General features: G+C 46.6%; 2 protein-coding genes across 2 annotated transcripts; both read right to left on the bottom strand.

Annotated features, from left to right (window-relative positions):
- Window positions 1-7,541: 7,541 nt before the first annotated feature.
- On the bottom strand, window positions 7,542-16,479 carry LOC110325021 (interleukin-3 receptor subunit alpha-like). The gene is made up of 12 exons (XM_029541845.1): window positions 16,399-16,479; window positions 15,645-15,734; window positions 14,754-14,905; window positions 14,042-14,165; window positions 13,584-13,716; window positions 12,706-12,917; window positions 12,134-12,252; window positions 11,991-12,020; window positions 11,794-11,908; window positions 11,171-11,273; window positions 8,116-8,182; window positions 7,542-7,622 (listed from the first exon to the last, which is right to left on the bottom strand). Exons 2-12 carry the CDS (start codon window positions 15,700-15,702, stop codon window positions 7,566-7,568), a joined length of 1,170 nt encoding a protein of 389 aa, XP_029397705.1. The 5' UTR covers window positions 15,703-15,734; window positions 16,399-16,479; the 3' UTR covers window positions 7,542-7,565.
- Window positions 16,480-18,742: 2,263 nt separating this feature from the next.
- On the bottom strand, window positions 18,743-19,759 carry LOC110325702 (olfactory receptor 2T1-like). The gene has a single exon (XM_021203813.1). The coding sequence runs from the start codon at window positions 19,685-19,687 to the stop codon at window positions 18,743-18,745; it is 945 nt and encodes a 314-aa protein (XP_021059472.1). The 5' UTR covers window positions 19,688-19,759.
- Between the last annotated feature and the right edge of the window lie 6,790 nt (window positions 19,760-26,549).

The following is a 26,549-nucleotide window of genomic DNA, read 5'->3' as shown; positions in this document are numbered from 1 at the left end:
CTTAGATTAGAATAAACAGGATGATTAAGTTATGAGCTACTCAGGGAAAAATCTCAAGCTCATGGCCTAAGCACTTATTCATAAACATTAAGTCTCAGAGTTGTGATTTCAGTGAACTTACTCACAGGTGGGAAAGCCCAAGTTACATATTAAAAGCAATGACATCATGAAATTTGCAGGCAAATGGCTTGAACTAGAAAAGATCCTCCTGAATGATGATGCTCCAGACCCAGAACTACAAACATGGTGGTATCTACTCATCAGTGGATAATAACCATAAACGACAGGAAAACAATGCCATCATCAACAGACCCAAAGAAACTAACAAGAGGGCCAGCAGAGGATATTTGAATCTCACTGAGAACAGGAAATAAAAAAGACATCAGGGGAGTGGTTGGAGGAAGGAAACTGGGTAAGTGACAAGGTAAGGAGGGGAATTAGAAAGATCAAGTGTGGGGGATGACAGAGAAGAGAGAAAACTGGGGTTAGAAGTGGTAGGGAGCATTTCTGGGATGAAGTAGGAACTGAGGACAGTGGAAACTACCATAAATCTGTGAGGGTAACCTAGGCTAAGACTCCCAGCATCAGAGGGTATGGAAACTGAAATGACCATCTCCTGTAACAAGGCAAGTCTTCCAGTGGAGGGGTAGGGACTACAATCCAGGCACAAAACCTTAGACCCACAATATTTTCAGCCAACAAGATGTGCAGGGATAAAGTTGGAACAGAAATTAAGGGAATAGCCAACCAGTCACTGGTCCAACTTGAAACCCGTATCATAAGAAAGAGCCCACCTTCGACACTGTTAATGATATACTGCTATACTTCCAGATAGGAGCTTAGCATCATTATCATCTGAAAGGCTTTACTCAGCAGCTGATGGAAACAGGTGCAGAGACTCAGAGTCAAACATTAGCTGGAGCTTAAGGAATCCTGTGGAAGAAAGGGGATAAGGATTGAAGGAGCCAGAGGGGTCATGGACACCACAAGAAAACCTACAGAATCAACTAACCTGGGTCCATAGGAACAGACAGAGACTGAACCTCTAACCAGAGAGTGTGCATGGCATGAACCTAGGCCCTCTATGCATATGTAACAGATCTGCAGCTTTGTATTTATGCGGGATTCATAACAGTAGGAACAAGGGCTGTCTCTGCTGCCTCTGTCTACATCTCTTTTCCCTAACTGGGCTGCCTTGTCTAGTCTCTATAGAAGATATGGCTAGTCCTACTGCAACATGATAGGCCAAGGAGGATTGATAACCATGGAAACCTCCCCTTCTCTGACAAGAAAGAAAGGAGGAATGGAGGAGGCAGAGGCTGTAAGTAGAGGAGGGAGGAGAAGCTATGATTTGAATGTAAAGTAAATAAATTAATGAATTAATGGGGAAAAATCTATCAACCAAAAAAAAATGTCCAGAGCCAGATGGTTTTAGTGGAGAATTCTAACAGACTTTCAAGGAAGGGTTAGTTAGCACTTATGTAACATTTGGAGGAAAGAATTTATTTCACATTACATTTTCAGCTAACAGTCCACCATGGAGGATGTCAAAGCAGAAACTCTAGCAAGGCAGGAGCCTACAGGCAGAAACTGAACCAGAGGACATGGGTGATTAATCAATGCTATTAGTGTTTATAAGATTAATCCATGATATTAAGATATACAAGCTTAGGGCTGAGAGACATTGGAATGTTAAAAATCCCTGCTGAGTTAAAGCCTATTTATTATAAGGACATTTTAACTTCAGAATGGGAGGCAGGAAACATGTTTTACTGGGGGAAATGTTCTGGCTTTGTTTCCATAGGAGAAGAAGAGCTGTGGATCTAATCTGAGAAGACTTTTTAAAATGTTGATGATTGTAGACATGTAGGAGGAAACCAAGAACAACAACAAAGTAGGTCTGAGACTAGCTGAGACTTGAATGTCTCCAGCCAGGACTTCAGCTATGCATAGCTCATAGCTCTTGTTGACTGCAGAGTGCTTAGGACTTATTACTGCATGCCATCCTTTTATATGGAAAGGGTGGAGATTTGTATCACAGTTTGGATATACAATTTAAATAGACTTATAAGGTTTGATGTCATTCACCTGCTCATCTGTAGCTGATTTGTGTACACTACACATCCCATATACATGTTAATGCAGAAATGTGTATTACCTTTAAAGTTTATATGTTTACAGAGCAAAAGTATCAGACACCAATGACAATAAGATAAGTAGGCCAGGCGATCCAGTCTCCAGGCTGCCTCAATAGCTGTTTCCTCAAAAGTCGGCATCCAGATAAATTTCAAAATGGCCAGCTGAGATGGTCCAGCCTTACAAAATGCTCCAGTCAGGACGTCAGTCAAACCCTTCACGTTCCCATCATACAGAGACTTGACATTCAGTGATATTGCTAGCTCTCCTAGGACTTTGTCAATATCCACACAGAGAAACCCTGCCTCAAAAAAACCAAAAAAAGTGTGTGTGTGTATAGGAATTGTAGGATAAAAGGCTAGATTATTGAACCAATGTTTAGAATAAAGAACATTAACAAGCCAAAGATTTTACATTGGTATAGATAACTGTGTATTGATACAAATTAAATATTATATTTTATCACAACATACTGTATATATGTTTCAATTCTAATTTAAGGTATTGTACCTATGCAACTCAGTTAAAATGTACCTTAAAGACTACTATTACAATGTTTGAGATTATTAAGAAATTCAAGTTCTTAGTCAATCGAACTTGTTACCTTGTTAGGTGTGCCCTACCCCCCAGCCTTGAGCAGGCTTCTCAGACAGACCTGGTTTGCAACAGTTGCTAGCCCACCTTGGGTGGAGTCTTCCCACCTAGGTAAAGTCGTTTGTCTGCCACATCTGCATCTTCCTGTGAGAAGTCACCTGCTGAGCAGCTGAGCTTGTTTTCCTGATAGATCCTGACAAAGTGACCACGAGATCCTGGCATGGTGGGGCATGGGTTCTCCCCCTTTATAAATGCAGTCTCATAAGTAAACATTGCACCTTGGTCAGAGTACTTTGTCTTGGTTCGTTATTTCTCTCTCTCTGCCTTTCCCATCCAACCCCATCTTTCCTTTCAGGGACCAAGTAACCTGTGGCATCTGGCGGCTACAGTTAGGCAATAGTTTAGTTAATTATAGAAATAAGGCTCATTTACCCTCCTGTAGAAACAAACAACTTCAACTATTCAAATATAGATGATCGATGGATAGATAGATAGATAGATAGATAGATAGATAGATAGACGGTAGGTAGATGGTCTTCAAACCCTTTAGAGATCTTAAAATATGGCATTTTAAATGTTTTAATAAAATGACTTTTTTTTTACTGTAAGGCAAGTCTTGTCCTACTTCAAAGAAGATGATGGGCATTAAAGCACCTCCTTATGGAGTTTGATTCAAATGTGTTGAAGCCTATCCATCAGGCAATAATTGCCTGGTTTTAACTGCTGACAACATGCTGTCCAAACCGTGAATAAGCAGGATGCAGAGGAAATAGACTTTCAAACTTTGCCAAGAGAAGGTAGGTCAGTCTTCAGTATTACTGCTTTGCAAATAAGTCTGTCAGATATTCTGGGCCAGTAGACTGAATATGGATGCTCAGAAGTTGCAGAGAAACCATGGGTGACCTTGATGCTGCTTTTGCTGTACTTCCTGTTTCCTTAGGTAATATTTATTCTTCTCAGGTCTCTGATGGGGTTGAAGACTAGATAGTTATAGTCTTACAGTTTTCTGTTACCAAATACACAAAAGAAACTCATAGAAGAGATGTCACATTTGTAAAGGTTAAGAGACATAAAAACTTAAGTTGTAAAGGACTGAAGAAAATTACTTAAGGTCTAAGAAGAATTTTTAGATTGATAAATGTGGGTTATGACAGGAAATGATGTAGGTACAGAACTTTGAATTCACCAAGACAGAATAGAGTGTATCATACTTTTTCCCAGGTTGCTGAATACAGGTCAACTTTATTTGTGAATGTAGCTTTTGCCTGACAATTTTCATAGTTGTTCTGAAGGGAAATGAAATTTAAGATAAAATTTGAGGACTGATTCATGTAACTTCCAAAGAAAAAGTTGTTTGTAAGCTTAGAAGCCTGAGGCAGAGAACACAGTGGAACAGTCCCGGGCACACCCGGGCAGGCCCGTTGTTAAAACATTCCTGGGGACAAAAAGGAATGCAGGAACTTGTCCAGGCTATCTTGGCTGCATCATCAGCCACCTAGTTTAAAGTTATATGCTAACCAAATGTTCCGCTGACCTAGATAAGCGTCCGCCCCTCAGGTCTCCTGACATCCTGACTTGCACATACTATTCTGCTGATGTGTAATCGTTTTCTGCTGATGTTTAAATGAGTCAATCGTGTGAAACCGTGCCAATTCCTCCTATCCACCCCCTGACGCTCTCCCTATAAAAACCCCTAGCTTTCAGGCCTCGTGGTCGATCCCTCTGTCTCCTGCATGAGATACATATCAGCCCGGAGCGCTGTTATTAAACTACCTCGTGTTTTTACATCAAGATGGTCTATTCGTGGTTTTTGGGTGCCACCTTCTCGAGACTGAAGTGGGGAGGGCTCCCCACAGAGATCTTTCATTTGGAGGTTCCACTGAGATTTTCGTGACACCCAGGAACCCGATGACCTCTTGGAGGTATGTTTGTGAGTCTTATATATTGTCTGAGTCTTACATGTTGTATGTTGTCTGAGTGCGGCACTGTGTCTGTGTCTTGGTTTTTCAGTTTCGGTAAGCCAAAAGGATCCAGCGGCTGCAGAGGGGGATTCCCTACGGCCGCAGGCTGCAGCCATGGAAGACGTTCCAACGGTGACCCTGGAAGGAGTGCCCAGGGTAAGGGACAGTCAGGAGAGCCTGACTGTCGTCTGGCAGAATGAGGGAGATGGAGTGCTTTTTCTGCCAAAAAAAGGGTGGATGTGGAAACCCACACCTTTAGGAAGGTCAGGACGACATGGTCCAGGCATGGATGAGTTTGTTTAGACGTATTAGCATCTGTTGCTCTTGTTTTGTTCTTGTCTTTTCTGATCTTTGTCATGATACAGACTGTGTTTCTAAATGGTTTTAAAGGTGTTTGCTCGCTGAGCAGATAGGCGCCCCCCCTTGCTGCAGCCCCCTCCTCTGCCGCTCATCGGAGGCCCGGAGCTGGAGGGCTGCTGCTGAGAGAGCACCAGACGGGCGGGTGGCACAGCAAGTGAGGCCTGGTGGAGGCAGGAGCAGAGCTGCTCAGCTGTGCTTGGAGCTGGTGGGCCGGGCCACGCAGGCAGTGCAGCCACCAAGCCCCAAGGTGGAGGCAAAAAGGCTACTCCAAGCAGGCAGGCTGACTCCGCCCCTGAATAAAAAAAGGGGCTTGAGCAGTCGCAGGAGAAAGGTGACTGTAGCTGTCCAAACAGGAAAGGTACAAAGCTGTAGACTGAGCAGCGTGCGGGCCCCCAAAGGATCCATGGCCTGAACTGCCCCTTCCTCTGCACCACTGCCTGGGTGGGCGTGCCTGTGCACATGCATGTGCGCAGTGGGGGTAAATTCATTTTTTGTGTGTTAGGGATCTGAAAATAGCAAAGTTTGTTTTTTTTCTTCACATCCTGATAATTGTAAAGTGTTTCCTTCTAGTGAGCTTGTAATCACTGGAAATCATTGCCTCTAGGAATGGCTAATATAGCCTGACATTATGTAAAAATAATTTTTATGCTCTGCTTCGATGCAAGAAGCTAAGAGTTTAAATCTTTCAGTGTGAAAAGTGTTTTGTTAGCTAATGCCTCTAAAAGAAAGTTTACTTCAAATATTTGCTCTCACACAATGAGCTTTAAAGGTTTAGGGAGTAGTGTTGCTCCATAAGACTGATTCATGTAACTTCCAAAGAAAAAGTTGTTTGTAAGCTTAGAAGCCTGAGGCAGAGAACACAGTGGAACAGGCCCAGGCACACCCGGGCAGGCCCGTTGTTAAAACATTCCTGGGGACAGAAAGGAATGCAGGAACTTGTCCAGGCTATCTTGGCTGCATCATCAGCCACCTAGTTTAAAGTTATATGCTAACCAAATGTTCCGCTGACCTAGATAAGCGTCCGCCCCTCAGGTCTCCTGACATCCTGACTTGCACATACTGTTCTGCTGATGTGTAATCGTTTTCTGCTGATGTTTAAATGAGCCAATCGTGCAAAACCATGCCAAATCCTCCTACCCCCCGACCCTCTCCCTATAAAAACCCCTAGCTTTCGGGCCTCATGGTCGATCTGTCTCCTGCGTGAGATACGCATTGGCCCAGAGCTCCGTTATTAAACTACCTCGTGTTTTTACATCAAGATGGTCTGTGTGTGGTTTTTGGGTGCTGCCATCTTGAGACTGGAGTGTGGAGGGCTTTCAGTTCTTACACTATACAGTTTGCTGATCGTGGAGAAATTGTCTTTTGTTGGACTAAAATCGGGAGATACTGGGATAATATTGTTGTGTGCTGTGTAACGATTATCCAAATGCCGATTTCGGCCAGCAGAGAGCTGAGTGCAATGGACTTCAGTGTCGTCATTCATGTGACTGAACCATCCCGCTCTCACGGTCTGATCGGTTTTAATAAAAATCTGATGGCCGATGGCAAAGGCAAGAGAGGGAGGTAGAACCTCTGGACAGAGACAGACGTTCTGGGGCAGAGTCAGGGCTCGGCTGCCTGGCAGGGGTCTGGGGTGACCGAGGGCCTCAGCTGCTGTGATCAATGTTGGTCTCTATGTCATTATTCGGGGGGGGGGCTACGCACCCCAAAGAAATCCAGGGCTATGAAAGAGGGAGAACTGGCCGCGCCCCCGACCTGATGCAGCGCTGAGGAGAGCGGATGTGGGATATCCCCCAAGCAGCAGTGCAGGGCCGGGGCCGGGTCTGAGCTGGGGTTGGGACCGGGGTCAGGGCTGGGGCTGGGGCTGGGGTCGGGGTCGGGGTTTCCGGTGAGCAGAGCAGGGGGCGACAGATGCAGACCCACTGGGTGCCCACGGACAAGAGGCGTGGACAGAGCAGCAGCAGTGGCGGCCAAGGAGCCATCACAGTGAACAGACCCCGCGGTGCCATGGGACGCATGCAGCTTCCAGGAGGAGGAGGTGGAGGCGGCACTCGCGGACCGCAGGTAAAACCAATCCTTAGTGTTTAAAACTTAGACTGTGTGAAGAGGATTAAAGTGGTGAGTGATTGACATGGAGGTGGATGCTGACCTCAGTGACGTCGGCTGTGACCTCAGCGACATCACTTGTGACGTTTGCTGTGACCTCAGTGATGTCGGCTGTGACATCATTCCATCTCTCACTGATGTGACAGCCATTTCTCTTATGTTTAACGCTCACTGCTTTGTTTCCGGTGCCTCCCCACACAGCGGCCTCACACGATGTGGGGTCCCTGGCGGGGCCACAGACAGACAGACAGACAGAGCTACACTGACGGTGGCTGCTTAACGATTTCAGTGGGCGGAGCTGGGGATGAGGCCTGACGTGCTTGATGGACAGCACAAAGGAAGTTCCAGAAATTCACGCAGTTTATTGACCCTGCCAACCCCACCCCATGCCCCGCCCCCATGCGGTTCTCAGGCGTCCGTCACAGGCGTCACCTCACAGTCCTCGGGCGCCGGGGCCCATGCAACCTGCAGAGAGGGGACATGTCCACCTGTCAGTCATTCCACCATGGTCACTTCCTGTCCCCCCAGGGTCACTTCCTGTCCCCACAGAGTTACTTCCTCTCCCCTAATAGTCATGTCCTGTCCCCTAGAGTCATCTCCTATCCCTCTCTCACCACTTCCTGTTCCCCTAGCGTCACTTCCTGTCCCTCTAAAGTCACATCCTATTCTGCCAAAGTCACTTCCTGTCCCCCCCAGAGTCACTTTCTGTATCAATAACATCACTTCCTGTCCCCTCAAAGAAATTTCTTGTCCCTCTTTGGTCACTTCCTTTCCTGTACAGTCACTTCCTGCCCCCTAGTATCACTTCCTGTATCAATGACATCACCTCCTGTCCCCTCAGCCTAACTTGCTGAACCCCAGAGTCACTTCCTGTCCCCATGAAGCCCCGCCCCCTCCTTGGAGGCCCCACCGCCACACCTCAGGCCCCGACCCCACACCCCAGGCCCCACCCCCTCACTGTCTCCCCTGCCAAGGGCAGGCGCAGATGCGGGATGGGTGGACACAGGCGGGACAGCAGCGACTTCCTATGGGGGCAGAGAGAGGGGCAGGGGCAGGGGCATCAGTCACCTGGGGTAGGCAAGGAATGACGTCACAGGGACGAATAAATTTACATAAATGCACATAATTTTGCATCTCACCATAGGTTCAAGAGAGCATGTTCGCATAAAATTTGAATAAATGTGCATACATTTGTGATAATTTGCATGCATTTGCATGTCAGTTTCACCAGAATAAATTATCATAAACTCGCATGACGTCATCACTAAACCTGAATACATTTGCATGAACCTCGATAATGTCATGGTTTTACTCTACATGAAATTGCATAAATTTACATATTAAACCGATCATCCTAAATTTGTATAAATTAACTACATGACTGACTGACCCTGGCATAAATTTGCATACAACTGTGTGACATCAGTTTCACTGAAATAAATTTACAAAAATTTGCATCATATCACACGTTCAGGAACTTATGCATGAATTTGAATGAATTTGCATAGTGACTTAGTTTCCATTTCTGCAAATTTGTATAACTTCCCATGACCTCATAATCCATGGAGCATGAATTTTCATAAATTTGCATTTCGGTGTCATTGGAAGGAATGAGTTTGCATGAGAGAAAGGTTCACCTGAACCAATTTGTTTAGAGCCAAATGACAACATAGAGCTGCGCTGCGTGGATTTGCACAAACCCTCGCTGGGTGGGCGGGGCACAGAGGGATGTCATTCATATCACAAGGGCAGGACATGACATCATGGGTGCATCAGCAAATCTGCATATATCTGCATAAATCTGAATGAAGCCCACACGATGTCACTGGGTCACCTGAATCTGTTTGCAAGAGAACCAGTGACATCACCGTTTTTCCCTCCACACAAATTTGCATAAATTTATGAGGCTAGTGATCAGGGTGTGAATTTGCATGAAATCAAATGACATCATGGTTTTCCTCCACATGCGTTTACATAAATTTGCATGACACCTTTTTTAGCAGAGCATGGTTCCATAAATTTGCATTAATTTGCATGTCAATCAACTCAGTGGGAAGTGTGAACATAAATTTGCATAATTTCAACCACACCAATTTGCATAACTTCACGTGACCTCAAAGTACACGTAGCATGAACATGCTTTAATATGTATGTTCGTTTCACTGGGGTAAATTTTCATAAGTTCACATGACATCGAGGCTTTCCTTCAGCACAGAATTGCATAACTTTGCATGAACCAGAATGATGTCATAGTTTTTACTTTGCATGAATTTGCATAGATTTGCATGACATCATGGTTGAATGTCACTTGTGCTGGGAGGGCGGGTACATCATGTAAATTTGCATAAATTTGAATAAAATTGCTTGAACATGGATGACATGTTCCAACAGTTTTCCTCCTCACATATTTGCATGAGTCAACATGACATCATCACTCCATCTGCACACATTTGCATATGTTTGCCTGACCTCATCGTTTCAGCTGAATAAATCTGCATAAATACTTGTGAAGTCACAGTTTGCCTGTGTACAAATTTGCAGGGGTCAGCATGACGTCATAGCTTCATCTGCCTCAATTTGACTAAGTTTGTGCAGCTTTGCATAAATTTGCATGACCTTATCTCACAGCATGGATTTGCATAAATTCATATAATGTCATAGCTTAACCACCACCACCATAATTTGTATAAGTTTGCACGATGTCATGGTTTTGGCAGATTAACGTCCTGATTTGCATAAATTTACATGCCTGGCTGATTCCAGCATAAATTTGCAAACAACCATAGGATGTCAGTTTCACTGGAATAAATTTACCTAGATTTGGAAACATTTACATGACATCATAGACCAGGCAGAATAGGTTTGCAAAGATTTGCCTAGATTTGCATGTCGATTTCAACAAAATAAATTTGCATAAGCCTGCATGACATCATGGTTTTGCTCTGGGTGAATTTGCATAGATTTGCATAGCATCACAGTCGAACATCAGTAGTGCTGTGCAGGTGGATGCATACATTTGAATAAAATTGCATGAGTAAGTTTGCATGAACCCAGATGATGTCACACATTTGCATGAGGACACATGAGGTAATCACTCTGCCAACACACATTTACATATGTTTGCCTCACCTCAAAACTCCCATATCATGAATTTGCATAAATTAGATGAATGACATCACGGTTGAATGTTTGACCTGACTAGATTTACATGAACCCGAGCAGTGTGACTTCACAGCTTCAAAAGCATCAATTTGCATAAGATCCTGTGATGTCACTTCACATTGACATGAGCTGAAATGATGTCAGCTCACATCAGCCAAAATTTGCATGAGTTAGCATAACATGTCTTGTATCAGCATAAATTTGCATAAATTCACATGATGTCATCGTTTAAGTAGAATACGTCTGCATTAATTTGCATTAATTTGCATGCATAGTGACCTTGGTTTCCTTCAGGCAAAATTGCATAAAAGTGAATGTCCTCATAGCTGAATTTGCATAAGTTCACATTCACCTTCCAAAACTGTCATAAATTTGCATAAATTTACAAAAGTTTGCATGATGTCATAGTTTTGGCTGATTCCATTTGCTTAATTATTTCATTGAATATATTTCAATGAAAAGGTCCTGATTTGCATAAATTGACATGACTGACTGTTTCCTGCATGAATTTGAATACAACCGTGTGACATCACTTTCATTGGAATAAATTTGCATAAATTTATGAGATCTTGGTCTCCTAAGAATAGATTTGCATACATTTAGATGACATCACAGCTCAGCCAGAGTGGTTTTGCATGAATTTGAAAAAATCTGCATGACCCTATAATTTTCCCTCACACAAATTTGCATAAATTTGCCTAATTTATGAAAAACCCAGAGCTTTTACTCACAGTAACTCACAGTTACTGCATAATTTAGCATACGGGTCATACCCTGGGTTAACAGGATGCAGAAAGGCGTGGCCTTGCAGCGTGCAGGCCCTGCCCCCATGATGACATCATTGCTGTTACCTCCAGCACAGCAGGAACCCAGCTGCTATGAGCCCTGTCCCCAGAACCACAGCTGCCGATGTCACCAGTACCGTCGTCATAGACTTCACCTCGAGGGGGCAGACTGTGGGGAGGGGCAGGGTCAGGGGGCAGTAAGTGACATCACAGGGGAAACAGGAATTGATATCACTCAGGAAACAAAAAGTGATGGGCAGGGCAGGAAGTGATGTCATCAGTGGTACAAGGAAATGAGGGCAGGATATGAAGTGGTAGGTGTGGTCTGACCCAGGGCCAGAGCTGAACCCATGGGTGGGCGTGGCCAACTTCAAGAAGGGTTGAGCTTGATTGGGTCGGACCAGTTTAGACTTCCTGTGGTGGAGCTTTTGCATTGCATCACCAGTGGGCATGACTTAAGTCGCCTTGTGCCGGGCTTTGGTCAACGCTGTGCGTGGCACAGGGAAATTGAGCTCCTGTGACCCAGGGTTTGGGTTAGGACTTCCTGTGAGAGTGACTCAGTCTCACTCTGGGCGGGGCTTTAGTGTGATGTCACTGGTAGGCAAAGCTTGTCTCAGGTGGGCAGGGCTTAGCTCAGATGGGCAGGCAGAGCTGGGGATGACTACCAGGTCCCCGCCCCACCCACTCACCTAGGCCCCAGGTGTTGCTCCAGCCGCTTAGCTTCCCTGGGTCAACTTCTGACCTCGCCCTTACCCGGAAGGTGATGGCACCAGCGTTGGGGACCCGGAAGTGGGTGGTGGAGAACTGAAATGGGCAGAGCCTCTATGATGTCATTGCCACTGCCATGCCCACACCACAAGCCCCGCCCACCACGGCCCCGACTCACATTGAATTCCTGCAGCACTGGGCGTGAGCTCTGGGGGCGGGGAAAGGGGGCGGGGCTTAGCATTGAGCACTCACGGTCATCACCCTGTCTGATTCTCACGCTCACAGTCATTCCACCCCCCCACCACCTGACTCATCCCGCACCTGGTTGACCTGCAGGGTGAACCCGAGGAGGTTGTGGTGGAACCGGGTCTGCGGGAACCATTGCACATGGGCATCAGAGCCGCTGCACTCGACCTTCAGCGTGGGCGGGACCAGGACCTCTGCATGAGGGGGGCGAGGCAGTCAGGGTGGGGCGTCTGCACAGCAGGGTGACGCATATCAGTGCACAGTAGGCCCACATGAGTGCACCGTGTGTCCACCTGCCACCCTAAGCATGAGGGGATGCTTGGCGCACACACTAGGTCCACCACTGCGTGCAGTGGGTTCACCTGTGCCCTGAATACAACCCACGCGCACAATAGGGCCAGTCGTTCCTGGACTTGTATGGGACGCGGCGCTGCACACAGTGGGTCCAACTTACTACCTGCTAGCACGTAGTAGGCCTGTCTGCACACACCGTGGGTTTACACACAACCCCATGTGGGAGGCCAGACCGGGTGCACAGCCGCACACACAGTGGGTCACTGGGCACACAGTAGGTCTGCCTGAGCCCTGGGCATGCCTTGGGTCCGCCTATTCCGCGTCCCCCCTGTGCACGCACAGTAGGCCCTCACCCACATGCTGCAGGTCCATGGTGTCATCCATGCAGGGCACGGGGCCCGCATGGCCGCTGCCGTTGACAGTGACATCGACCTGGGTGTCAGAGCCAAGGTCAGGGTCGAGGTCGAGGGTGCACCCTTCATGGCCACCATGAGGGGCGGGGCCAGTGGCAGTGACATCATCGCTGTGGTAGTGTGGACACTCGCGGTCATGGGTGGGATCGAGCCTGGTGGCAGCGGCATGAAGTGACGTCAGAGGCCGGCAGGCAAGCACAGGAAGTGAAGTCAAACCCAGAGAGAGCTATGCCGCCAAAAGGTGAGGACAGGAAGTGACGTCAGGCCCCATGGAGAGCCCATCACAACAGGAAGCAAGCACAGAAAGTGATGTCATTAGTTCTCAGAGAGGCCCCGCCCACCAGGGAAATAAAGCAAGGAAATGATGTCATAGCTCCGAAAAGACCCCGTCCAACAGGAAGGACAGGAAGTCACCTCAGAGGACATGGAGAACAGGAAGTCTGCAAGGACGTGATGTCATAGACCCCGTCCATCCAGACATGACCTCAGAGGCTCCACCCACACAGACAAAAGCACAGGAAGTGATATCATAGGCTCCAAATGCAGAAAAATGACAACAGGAGATGACACAAAAGGCCCTGCCCACCCGGAAAGATGCACAGGAAGTGATATCATCACCCCTTGAAGTTGACATCACGACCCCACTCCTTCCCGCCATGGCCCCGCCCACCCAGGATGTGGCCCCTCGCACATCTCTAAATCTGCACCACCCACAAGTGAGGATAGGAAGTGATGTCAGAGGCCTCACAGACCCAAAAGTGGGGACAAGATATGACATCCCGACCCCACCCGTGACCCCCATGATCCCTAACACCCACTGCGTGTCACGCCAGAACATCCGGTAGCGCACATCGCCCGCAGCCCTGGGGCCCCGTTCCCAGCGGCAGCTCAGCCGCCCCACGTCATGCACCCAGCAGCGCAGGTCCTTGGCCGCAGCCTCGCGGTCGCCACCTACAGGGGTCAGGGAGGGGTCACGGGGATCACGGTGGAGGGTATGGGGTCGGCGGTCACACATGGGGGTCAAAAGTCAAACTTGTGGTCAGGGGTCACACATGGGGTAGGGGTTTGGGGTCAGGGATCAGATTTGGGAGCAGGGGTTGCACCCCAGAGTCAAGGGTCATGGTCTAGGGTCAGGGGTGGGACCCAGGGTCACGAATGGGGTCAGAGGTCACACCTCATTGGGTCACAGCTGGGGTTGGGGTCACAGCTGGTTCTGGGGTGGTCAAACCAGGTGTCAGGGGTCACAGAGGGGTCACGGGGGCGGGGCCTCACCCACCGTCATCTGGGGGGAACCGGATGGATCCGACCTCCACCCTGTCCTCCCCCAGGAGGACGGCAAAGTCGGTCGAGCGGCAGAGGGAGAGCGACGGGAACGAGCAGCGGGTAAGCCCCGGGTCGGCCTGCAGGGTCATGGGGGTCAGGGTCAGTGTGAGGGGCAGGGTCAGCACCAATTTGCATAAATCTGCATGGATTTGCATAAAACATTGCTCCATCTGAGTTTATTTGCATAAGCCCGGATGACATCATGTTTTTTCCTGCATAAATTTGCATAATTCTGCCTGGGGTGGGCAGGTCCTTGAAGTCGCCGCCCTGCCTGATTGAATTTTTATATGGCCAGATGACATCATAGGTTTCCCCCCTGCTCAAATCTGCATAAATTTGCATGACAAGAAGTGACCTGGCAGGGCCTGAAGTGATTGGTGGGACAGGAAGCAGAGGGCGGGGCTAGATGGGTGGTGGGGGCAGAGTGTGCAATGATTGGCATGGCAGGAAGTGAGTGTAGGGGGCAGGAATAAGACAGGAAGTGGGCGTAGCAAGGCATGGAATGCTGGTGGCCATGGCAGGTAGTGGGTGGGGCCTAGAGTGACTGACAGCAGGAAGTGGGAGTGGCCAGGATGACTGACAGTGTGGCAATCCCTACTGGCCCAAGTCCCTACCCAGGATGATTGTCAGCCGACTCTGCCCACCGCCCAGGCCCCGCCCCTCACCGAAAATAGGTCCCCGTCCTTCCTGCAGGCAAACTCTGTTGTGATGTCAGTGCTGGGGGCGGGGTCCCAGCTCAGTGTGCGATGGGCGGGGTCGATGCGCAGGTTCCGGATGAGCGTGGTCACAACAGTGGGCGGGGCCTCGCGGGTGGCAGCTGTTGTCAAGGGGACAGGAAACGGGGAGGCGGGGTGGGGCTTGAGTGAGTGACTGGTGATGTCATCCACAGTCATGAGCAGTGCCTGGGCTTTGATTGACACCATTCTCTGTGACAGGAAGTGAGGGGGTGGGAGAGGAAGGAAGCGGGCGGGTCTTAGGCTTTGATAGAAACCCAGATGATGTAAAAGGCAGGTGACATCATGTCCCCAGGTGATGTTGTCCCCTATGACAGGAAGCAAGAGAGTGGGGCTTCCCTGAGTGATGTCTTCAACCAGAATGATGACATCATCTGCCATCAGTGGGCGTGGCCTGAGCCTTGTTACTGGAGCGGGGGCAGGGATGATGCCATTCACCATGACAGGAAGTTAGGGGGCGGGGCTTGAGCTGAGATTGACATTCTGGTGAGGGATGGGCCAACAGGAAGTGAAGAGCTTAGGGGGCGGGATTTGGGTTTTGATTGAAATCTGTGGGGCGTGAATGATGTCATCTTCCATGACAGGAAGTGAGGGTTGGGAGAGGAAGCAAATGGGTGTGACCAGAGTTCTGATTGACACCCACATGAGGTCACCTGCCTAGCTAGAAAGTGGGTGGGTGGGGCCCTGGGTGACTGACAGGTGACGATTTCTGTTGACAGGGGTGGAGCCTGAGTCTTGAGTGACACCTGGGGTAGGGCCCAGAAAGACAGGAACTGAGGGGCGTGGCCCGCGCCCAGGACCCGCCCTTGTGAAGTCACCTACCCAGCTCTGAAGACTGTGATGTCAGCAGCCCCAGGAGGAGCCACAGGTTGGTGGCCATGGTGGGCAGGGTGGGGGCGGAGCCTCGGTGGCCTGGGGGCGGGGCCTAGGCATGAGGGGCGGGGCCTGGGCGCACCCCTCCCGCCCCCGCCCCCACCACCGCCCCATCACAATGCTTCCCTTTCCTGCCATGGTCCATCACAGTCATCCCCCTGCCTCAATTCCTCACGTGAAGTTATCCTCCTGCCACAGCTTCACTGTCCCCAGTGTCACATCGCGAGGCAGGGGGATGCCCAGGAGTGAACAGCATGAGGCAGGGGCGTGACCGCGAGTGCAGATGAAGAGGCAGGGGGATGACAGCCTTGAGTGGAAGCAGAGATGGAGGCAGGAAGATGCCGGTGAGTGAATTTCCGAAGCAGGGGGATGACCGCGATGGACAAAAGGAAAGGAGGGAGGGAAGGAGCGAGGGCAGGGGGATACACGCGAGTGAGCTTAAGGAGGGACAGAGCCAGGAAACGCACGCGAGTAAACAGTGTGAGGCAGGGGGATGACCGCGAGTGAATTTCTGAGGCAGGGGATAATCAGGATGGACACAGGAAAGCAGGGAGGGAGGGAGCGACGGCTGGGGGATGCCTGTGAGTGAGGATCTGAGGCCTGGGATGAAGGCAGTGTGCAGAAGGAAGGACGGAGGCAGGGGGATGACCGCCGTGGCCCCGCCCCGGACCCCGCCCCGCCCCGCCCACCCCGCGGTCCGGACCTGAGTGGCGCCCGAGGCGCTGGCGGCGTCCGTTCGCGTCCTCGGGGGTCCGGGGTCGGAGCTGCGGACCACACAGAGGCCTGCGACCCCTCCCGTGACCCCAGGGGCCCCGCCCCGCCTCGACCGCGCCCGCTCGCCAGGGGTTGAGCAACTTCCGGCGATAGTGGGGTCCGGGCGAGGCCTAGGAAGTCAGGCGGGGGGGGGGTCGAGGGTGACGTCACGCGGGCCACGCCCACCCCGCGACTCCCGGACCCGGGACGGCTGGAGCAGAGGCAGGGGGATGACCGCGAGTGCGGGTGATGCGCGGTGACCACGCCCACGCCGGCGACGTCATCGTGTTCGTTTATTAAAAAAATAAAAAAAATAAAACAGTGAAACTGGAAGTCGCTCCCGTCAGTCACGGGCGAGCCGGCGGGACTTCCTGTCGCGGATCGGAAGTCGCTCGCCTGTCATCGGTTGCCAATGCACTCGCAGTCATCCCCCTGCCTCAGCTCCTTCATTACTCACGGAATCCCCCTGCCTCACTCACACGCATGGTCCATTGTGGTTATCCCCCTGCCTCACTGACAGCTGCGGTCATGCCCCTTCTTCTTAGCGCTCTCTCACTTCCTGCCATCCTCCTGCCTCAGCTCCGCCTCCTGCCCAATGGCAACCCATCGATACCCGCAGGACTTTGCTTGTGAGCGGCCCCTGCCCCGCCTTCCTCTGTCTGTCTGTCTGTCAGGCTGAGGTCCGCAGAGAACCAAGCCTGGCCCTGGCCGGGGTCACGCGCGGGGTCACGCACGGGTCACGCACACCCCTTCCTCTGCTCCCCAGATGATGGCGCAGCTCACCCGATTCGGTGAATCCCAGTCTTTCGTCACGCGCGGGACGGACAGACAGACGGACCGACGGACGGAGGAGGGACAGAGGCGGGCTATCCTGAGCTACGGCGCCCGGGCTGGTGACGTGTGTCTCGGGTCCCCGTCCTGTGACTCTGGCCGCGTCCCCTCACGGGGCTCTCACCGTGCTCAGCGTGGACGATCTGCCCCCCACGCCCCACCTCCCTGCTGCCCCCCACTGAGTGCCAGGCTCCTGTCTGTGCCGGGTGGGTGTCGCCTGCCACAGCTGGAGTTGTCACAGAGAAAGGAGCTTCAGTTGGGGTAGTGCCTCCATGAGNTCCAGCTGTGGGGCATTTTCTCAATTAGTGATCAAGGGGGAGGCCCCTTGTGGGTGGGACCATCTCTGGGCTGGTAGTCTTGGTTCTATAAGAGAGCAGGCTGAGCAAGCCAGGGGAAGCAAGCCAGTAAAGAACATCCCTCCATGGCTTCTGCATCAGCTCCTGCTTTCTGACCTGCTTGAGTTCCAGTCCTGCATCCTTTGGTGATGAACAGCAGTATGGAAGTGTAAGCCGAATAAACCCTTTCCTCCCCAACTTGCTCCTTGGTCATGATGTGTGTGCAGGAATAGAAACCCTGACTGAGACAACCCAAAACAAAACAACCAAGATGTCCCTGTTGCTGTGCCACACGCTAACCCGGCAGCTACACTGCGGGCAAAAAATTAGAGCCCTGCGTGGTGGCGCATGCCTTTAATCCCAGCACTTGGGAGGCAGAGGCAGGTGGATTTCCGAGTTCGAGGCCAGCCTGGTCTACAAAGTGAACTCTATGACAGCCACGGCTACACAGAGAAACCCTGTCTCGGAAAAAAAAAAAAAAGAAAAGAAAAGAAAAGAAAAAAGAGTCTTAGGGTAACTTTTGGGTTCTTGTGTTCTTTTTTAGAATTTTAGGGTTTTTTTGGGGGGGATTTGTAGGGTTTCTAAAAGAGTGATTTAAGAATTTCTTTTGGGGGGTTCAGGGTTTTAGTGGGTTTTTGTGTATCTGTGTGTGTGTTCTTGAGTACCTTTTTTGCATTTTAGGGTTTTATTTTTGGGGTTTAAGAGTTTTGGGGTAGAGGCAGCGCATCAGCTCTTGCCCGGTCAGGAAGTGTTGGATTTCTCATCCCCGTGATGGGAGCTGGTGTCACAGCACCCTGCTCGCCCCGATGACTGACGTCACTTTGCCTGTGACAATCTTAGATTTATTCAACTCCAAACCACAGTGCCCTGAAGAATCCTCCGTGCGTCCTCCGCGAGGACACGAAGCCAGAAAGGAAGAGGAGTTGGGCTCAGCAACCCGGGGTCCACCCTCGCACCCGGGACGCGCTAGGAGCTCACGGACGCCGGGGGGTCGTTTTAGCTCGCTTTATGGAACAAAACATCTTCTCAAAACCCAGAAACAAAGGAGCGCTGAGGAGGGGAGAGGAAGGAAGCTGGCGACGGAGAAGTCGCATTTCCTCGCGCGTGCGGGGCCCAGCCGCCCCGACGTCAGGACGCTAGCCGGGGACTCAGCGTCCTCCCCAGGGCCCGCCTCAGGGCTCCGGTCACGTCCCTGTTCCTCAGGCTGTAGATGAGGGGGTTCAGCATGGGTGTGAGGATGGTGTAGAACACGGAGAAGACTTTGTCTTGGGATGGGGAGTGGTGAGCCTGCGGAACCATGTAGGTGTAGATGGCGGCCCCGTAAAACAAGGTGACCACCGTCATGTGAGAGGAGCAGGTGGCGAAGGCTTTCTTCCTCCCTTCCACGGAGCTCATGCGGTGGACAGCGGCCAGGATCCGCGCGTAGGACGAGAGGACCACGGAGAAGGGGATCAGCAGCATCAGGACGCAGCACGCATACATCACCGTCTCGTAGAGCGCGGTGTCTGCGCACGCCAGCCTCAGCACCGCGGGCGCCTCGCAGAAGAAGTGGCGGATCTCGCGCGATCTGCAGAAAGGGAAACTCATGGTGATGGGCGTGAGGAGGAAGCCGTCCAAAGACCCCCCAATCCAGGAGCCCGCCAGGATGACCCAGCAGACCCGGCGGCTCATGAGGACAGGGTACCGGAGAGGATGGCAGATGGCCACATAACGATCATAAGCCATGAGGCCCAGCAGGAAGAACTCGGCGCCAACGAGGGTGAGGTAGAGAAAGTGTTGAGCCGTGCACCCCACAAAGGAAATCGTCCTTTGCCCTAGAAGGTAATCCACCAGCATCTTGGGCACAATGGTGGAGATGTACATCATGTCGATGAAGGACAAGTGACTGAGGAGGAAGTACATAGGGGTGTGGAGGTGAGGGTCTGTGTGGATCAGAAAGATCATAACTCCGTTGGCCACCAGGGCAGTGAGGAAGATGACGGAGATGGTGGCAAATGCAAGACCTGAGGTTTCCTCCGTGTTGAACAGCCCCATCAAAGTAAAGTCAGTAGATGAGGCGTTGTCCCCTTCCATTTATCTTATGATGTTGCTGATATGACATAAAACCTTCTAAGCAAAATGGTGGCACTTCCAGAAAATTAAAATTACAACCTAAAAGTCCAATAAAAGAACACATTCAAAACTAGTTTTCTTGGTATTTTTTTAAATTGATACACAATACCTGTCTTATATAAAATATTAATATCTACAAAGTTTAAGCATGAATAATTTATCATTATTCATCAATAAATTCTTAAGTACATTGAGCAAGGTGTCAGTGGATGTTACAATGTCATAATCATATTCATATTTTGTAACATCTAAGCATATGCATTATACCATAGTTTAGTGTGTCTGTGTAAGGTTGGATAAGGCACATGCTTTCTTAGGTGACATTTACTAGGTATTTTTATAAAGTGCATCTTAGCAACGGTGAGCATAATTACCATCATCAAAACATTTCTGGACCCAGCTGTGCATAGTCTGTCTGCCATTTAGCCACAAGTGTGTATAGTCTAGCATTTGCATCGTGTTGTATTACAAAAGTACACTTTGCTTCTGTTCACACATGCAACAACACATGGGTAGGGTGAAACGCCCTGTCAAGGCAGGGTGCTCATGCAAACTCAGGCATCAAAGGACCTAGAAAATATTCTTACTTTTAAGAGTGGATTTTAATTAAAGGATGTAGCAACAACATGTGTAAGGTAAAATGCTTTGGAAAGGCAGAGTGCTCTTGCACACTCAGGCATTAAAGGACCTGAAAAATAATCTTACTTTTAAAAATGAGGTTTAGTTTTAGGATGATGGGGCAATGGAGTTATCATTATGATTATTGTAATCATTAGTGACTGAGACAATATTTAGGATTCAGAGAAAAAAGCACAAAGAAATGCACAAAATGTATATTGAGCTATAGCCCACTTTTTTGAAATTTGAATTTTTATAGTGTTCATAATTAAGAAAAACTCAGTGACTGTGTCTCTCATAATATCTGGTTTGGGTTAGGAAAAAACATCACCACAGCAATGTATATAAAAATCAAGATCAATCTTTTATGGGCTTTATGGCTAAAGTTGCAGGAAACATTTCCCAAACTACCTGAGTTAATTCTAATCTAATGCTCCACTAAGTCTTCTAAAGCTAACACTATTTGACAAGATTACACAGGCAACAACGGTGATGACTTTGTGAAGGGCACAATTGCAGATGTTGTATATCCATTAGTTACCTTTACAATATACCAAGAGATCGGTGATAATTGCCTTTTCCCAGGACTGGATACTGTGCCCCTTACTTGAGGGAGAATATTTGACCAGGGAGTCTCAATTCATTCTGCATTCTCACCATCTCCCAGAGCAGCAGCACAGAATTTACTATCTGTCAAGCATATGAATCTGCTTATTTCTGTAAACAATAATTTGATTGGTAAAAATCATTTATAATGGAAAACTATAATCAATTGTTATAGACATGAGTGATTCATTTTAAGTGATCAGAGTTATCATACTTTATTTTTCTGATTTCAAATTTTTTTGGTACTAGAAATTAATAGCTTACTTAAATATTATATAAGGTTTAGTTATTACTTACAATATGCCTACTTACTTTACATTTTAGTTTATTTATGAGAGCCCAATAAGATTTGTAAGTTATGGAATAGCATGCTCGTTGTTCACATTCCAATCTCTTGCATCCTTCCTAACTTTGACTCTAACATTTATGAAGTCCTCTGGCCTTGACAGTGGAGGATAGCCATGAGCTGTTTCTCACATTTAAACACTTTTCTCCACTCCTCACACTCACATCTAATCAGATCTTTAACAATTTTTTGCTGTCTTCTATTTTTAGTAGCTAATTAGTCTTCAAGTCATAGCACAGTGAAGACAAAATCTAAAACCTACCCCTCTTCTCAGTTTACCTGTCGTCTCCTCCTGTCTGTGCATGAAAGAGTCTTACTGGTTGAAGAGAAGCTCCTTGATGTGAACTGTGAATCTAAAGAAATTATCAGGACAAATTTGTTTTCTGCACACTCAGTGTGAGGGAAGATCATGAGCCAAATTGCATGTTAAATTCTGCTAGCCACAGACTCTATCCCTTTGTGGTGATCTAGTACACAGGAAAATAATCAGAAACACTTGTAATGGCTCTATACCTTTATATAGAAATTTGACTTTGAGGTGACATAGTAGACATGGAGCAAGACATAATTAGAAATTAGATGAACTGAATTCTTTTCCTGGTTGTGAAATAAGTACATTCTATAACCTCAAATTTTCTATTTGAACTCTAAGCTTCAATGCTTATTCAAGTTAGGTTAATCTAATGAAACAATAAGAGTTAATGATAAATTTACAGTTATGTATTTTACCTAGTGTTGAGTACAGGAAGAATGTCACTTTTCTGTTTTTATATAAGACTCAGTATTTATACATTAAGTATATAGTTAATTCTATAACAGAGGCTTTTAGCTAAGACAATATAGAGTTTTGCAAATTTAAAATAAAATAAGAAAACATGTGTGTGTGTGTGTGTGTGTGTGTGTGTAGTATGTGTGTTTGTGTGTGTGTATAATTTCATACGAAGTTGTGGTATTGTTGTATATAACTATTGGGAAATATATAATAATTTCTAATATCTCATTTAAGTTATACACATATTCAAGTAAAATCATGAATGCAAATTTAAATACTGCCTGATAACCAGGTGTACAAGCCCAGGAATGGAACCATTTTACAGTTATATTCTGTATCTTTCAAATACTTCTTGACTTGAAGGAAAGTATAGCTAGATGAAATTTTGTGAAAATGGAAGCACTGTATAAAGCCTGCAGAAAACCCAAGTGTCTTAGGGAGCATAAATAGGCTTGTATTGCAGATTGAGTGACCACAAACTGTAAAGTAAATGTTGAATGTAATTTGGTATTATTTATTGGATAAAATTCTTTCTCAGCCTTAAATGGCATTGGGTTTTATGTCCCATACCTAGAGATAAAGAGATACCTTTATTTCATACTGAAATATACTAAAAGGCTTCTAAATAAAATACTAAAATAGCTTCTGTTTTGGTGAAATGGATGTTTCCTTAAGTATGCATGGTTGCAAATTTCTTCCTCTCATATTGCTACACTATGAGCTGAGAATACAGTCTCTACCTGATATGTAATATCCAAGCCTCCCCTGTAAATCAATGTCAGCCAACTGCCTGAAGTGTAAGTCTTAACCTTCACATGCTTCTGTGTGATCATTAGTGGACTTTTTTCCAAGTGAACCTACATACATACATGACACGGTGAACCTGCATACATGCATGCATGCCATATTGAACCTGCATACATACATACATGCCATATTCCTCAGTAACAGGCCTGTTGCTGAGGCTGCTCTGCTCTGGCTTAGCTTAGCTTAGAAACCGCTGCATGTAGACCTCTTCCTTGTATTCTCCACCTGTTCAAAAGCCCCTTTATCCTGTTTTTAAAATACTGAATTTTTCATAATTACTGCAGAGACATTTAAGTATTCCCCCCTCTGACAACATGGAAAGAGCCTAGGCTTAAAACAAATGTATCTGCAAAAGCTGTCATGCCCCTATATAGCACCCCCCCACACACTTCCCCAATCATCCTCGTCCTTACTCCTGGTTCCCTCAGTCATTCCAGTCCTCACACACCCAGTTCCCAGTCATCCCTGACCTTCCAGTGGTATTGGGGTGAGAATAAAGGCCACTTCACTTGGTAGAGAATTAGGATGCCTATCCATACATGAGGTTTTTTGTTTGCTTGTTTGTTTGTTTGTTTTTGAGACAGGATTTCTCTGTGTAGCCCTGGCTGTCCTGGAACTCACTCTGTAGAACAGGCTGGTCTCAAACTCAGAAATTCACCTGCCTCTGCCTCCCAAGTACTGGGATTAAAGGCGTGTGCCACCACACCTGGCTTATACATGAGTTTTATCTGTGACTCTCAAATAGTTTTTAAAACACTCTGTGATTTTTTGATATCAAATCATTACATCTCTCCGTTCCTTTTCCTCCCTTCAAATCTCCCCAACACTATTCCTTTCTCATGTTTTGTTCCAAACCTACCTTTTTCTCAAGTCTTACATTTGGCTAATTTTTAAAGGAGTAGCAAGTGTGCCAAAGTGAAATAATTAGATACATAACATATTTTGTATATACATGTTGTATTTTGGTCTTCCACAGTGCCCATGTGCCAATAGGAAACCTACTTCTGAAAGCGTTTTGTGTTTATGTTGGGAGGTAAGTTATCAAATTGTACTCTAGATTTTTATCTTAGAAATTCAGAGAAACTAGTACTGCACTGTTCCACAGGGAGTGCCAATTCAAGCTGACCACCTCAGTGCTGTGGAGAGCCAGCCATCTCTCTATATGCTCTGCTATTGAAGTAACATTGAAGCAACCAGCACCACTCCGCTTTTCTATTCCTGAATCCCCGACCAATCTTAACAGAAACATCTTCAGTTAGAGTGTGAGATAATCAAAGGATATGCCTAAGTATGGCAGAGAACTCCTAGACTGTTCACTCATTACTTAATTTAATCTATAATTGAATATTGTTTAAACAAAACTACAAAATATTCATCCAATAATTTCAATTTCTAAAAGCCTTCAAATTTTTTTTCTGTATCACTTCGCAGCCCCAGTTTTTTCCTACCATACAACATAAATAGTAGGTACTAAAGGAATTATGGCATAAATATTTTAAAGTAGAAAACCTTGATTCATTCTTTGATGATAAACTATGCTCATCCTAAGTGAGATCATCTGATATATGAGGTCAATTCTCTGCCTCATCCATTCAGTGTAGATGGCAAGTTTTAAGAATTGCAAGAGTTACACATAATTTAACAAGACAGAAAATTTCCAGCAAGTTATCATGATGTTGAATTACTAATTAAGTGCTGGAGAGTAAAAAAGGATTTTTTAGAAGATGGAAGGTATTCAGTTTCTAACGGAGAATATTGCTACATTTAATTGACCTCCAGTTTGTTCAATCCAGAGACTGAAGTACAACAAACAGTCCACAGTCATGGGATACCATAAACGGATATGGTCCACCTGTGTGATCAGCATTTACAAGAACATTACTATCCAAGATCCACCACACAAGGCCCTTTATATTTATTTAAGGAATAGAGGTGTCCTTCATGTGTGATGGACACATAAAGAGATGAGCATAAAGAGATGCATACAATGAATTCCTAAGACTCTGACTGCAATAATAGTTAAAAGACAGTATCATCAAAGAAAACTAATGCATACCTCAAATCCCTAAAACAGCATGTAATACAGGAACAAGAACACAGATTCTTCAAACTCTAAGAAAAAAATGTGACATTGCTTGCTTCCAGTTGCTAGAAGGAAATAATCTGTGACTGAAGAAGAATATATACCATTAAAGGATACTGGATCCATTTGGAGTTTCTAATTGGAAATCACTGGTAAGACAGGAAGCACCCAGAGTAAGAAGATGAGGCATTAAATAGTGTTTTTTTGGAAAGCCACAGACAGAGACAGACAGAGCAGGTCTCTTACCAATAGTCCTCAGGAGACTTTGCTGACAGGTGGACCTCATCTAATGAGAAACGTTCCAATGGAACAGAAGGTATCTAAAGTCACATGGGCTTTGAAAAAACACTTTCTGCTGCTGGCTTCAGTGTGTTGACAAAATATGGCAAAATCATATGGGGAATGTGATTTCTTAAGAATTTTTTCAGTAAACTTCTTCTATTTCCTCTCAGAGAAATCTAGATGCAAATGTTATAAATAAGTGAAAATAGTCAGATTTTGTTATAATTTAGTGTTTTCTTAGTACTTAAATAACTATTGCTTTAAAAAGTACTAGTGACTATGTACCAGGAAGGTATAAAGAAAGATAGAAACTCCTCCCTTTCTATAATATCAAAAATATTCATAAAACATTATATAGATAGCTGTTATTATGTAAGGATATACACATTCAGGTTTATGTGTATAGTTTTTATGAGTATGTGTATATGAATATTCTATAATTAATAAGCATCAATATAAGATATACATATGCTTCTGTATAATGTCACAGCTTCCAACATTCCTTGGAGATATATCATTTCAACATCCAATGGACAAAATACAAACTTTCACATTACAAAGAGAAAGTAAGAACAACATAAAAAAGAATGGTTACAAAACAAGACCAAAATCCAGAAGGTAAAATATAAAATAAAAAATAAAATAAAATAATATTACTCAGGATTATTGGTGTGTGTATTAGTGGAAGTTTCTTCTCACATGTTTGAGGCCATTGAGCTTCAGCAACAAAAAATAAAACAAGACAGACAAAATCCATTAGTTATGTGATGATAGCCATGAATTCAATCTTCAACCATGCAAATAATCATAAATTACTCCCATGGCATATGCCTTTTCCATTTTTATTTGCTTTTATGCTTGTATGTCCACAGTGCTGATGACCACAGAGGTCATGCCACCAGTTAGGAAGAAGAGAGCTCATTATTGAGGAGAATCCTGCCTTGTTTACTGAAAGCCGTTAGTCTTTTGAGTCAAACAGTTTCAGCTAAGAATGTGATGGAAGTTGAGATGACAACCAAGTGATTCTTTGTGTGTGTGAGTCCTCATTGATGTTTTGATTTTCTTTTTTAAAAAATTAAATACTTTTTAACAAATTCAGCAAAGTGACTGGATATAAAATTAAATAAATCACTATCCTTCCTTTATGCAAATGATAAATGGGCTGAGAAAGAAACTATGGGAACAACATTCTTCACAATAGTCACAACTAATATAAAATATCTTGGGGTAGCTGGGCGTGGTGGCGCACGCCTTTAATCCCAGCACTTGGGAGGCAGAGGCAGGCGGATTTCTGAGTTCGAGGCCAGCC

This window comes from Mus pahari, chromosome 8, assembly GCF_900095145.1.
Source record: "Mus pahari chromosome 8, PAHARI_EIJ_v1.1, whole genome shotgun sequence".
Classification (NCBI taxonomy): Eukaryota; Metazoa; Chordata; class Mammalia; order Rodentia; family Muridae; genus Mus; species Mus pahari.
Note: the sequence above shows the minus strand (reverse complement) of the source record. Positions and strands in the feature narration are given on the sequence as shown.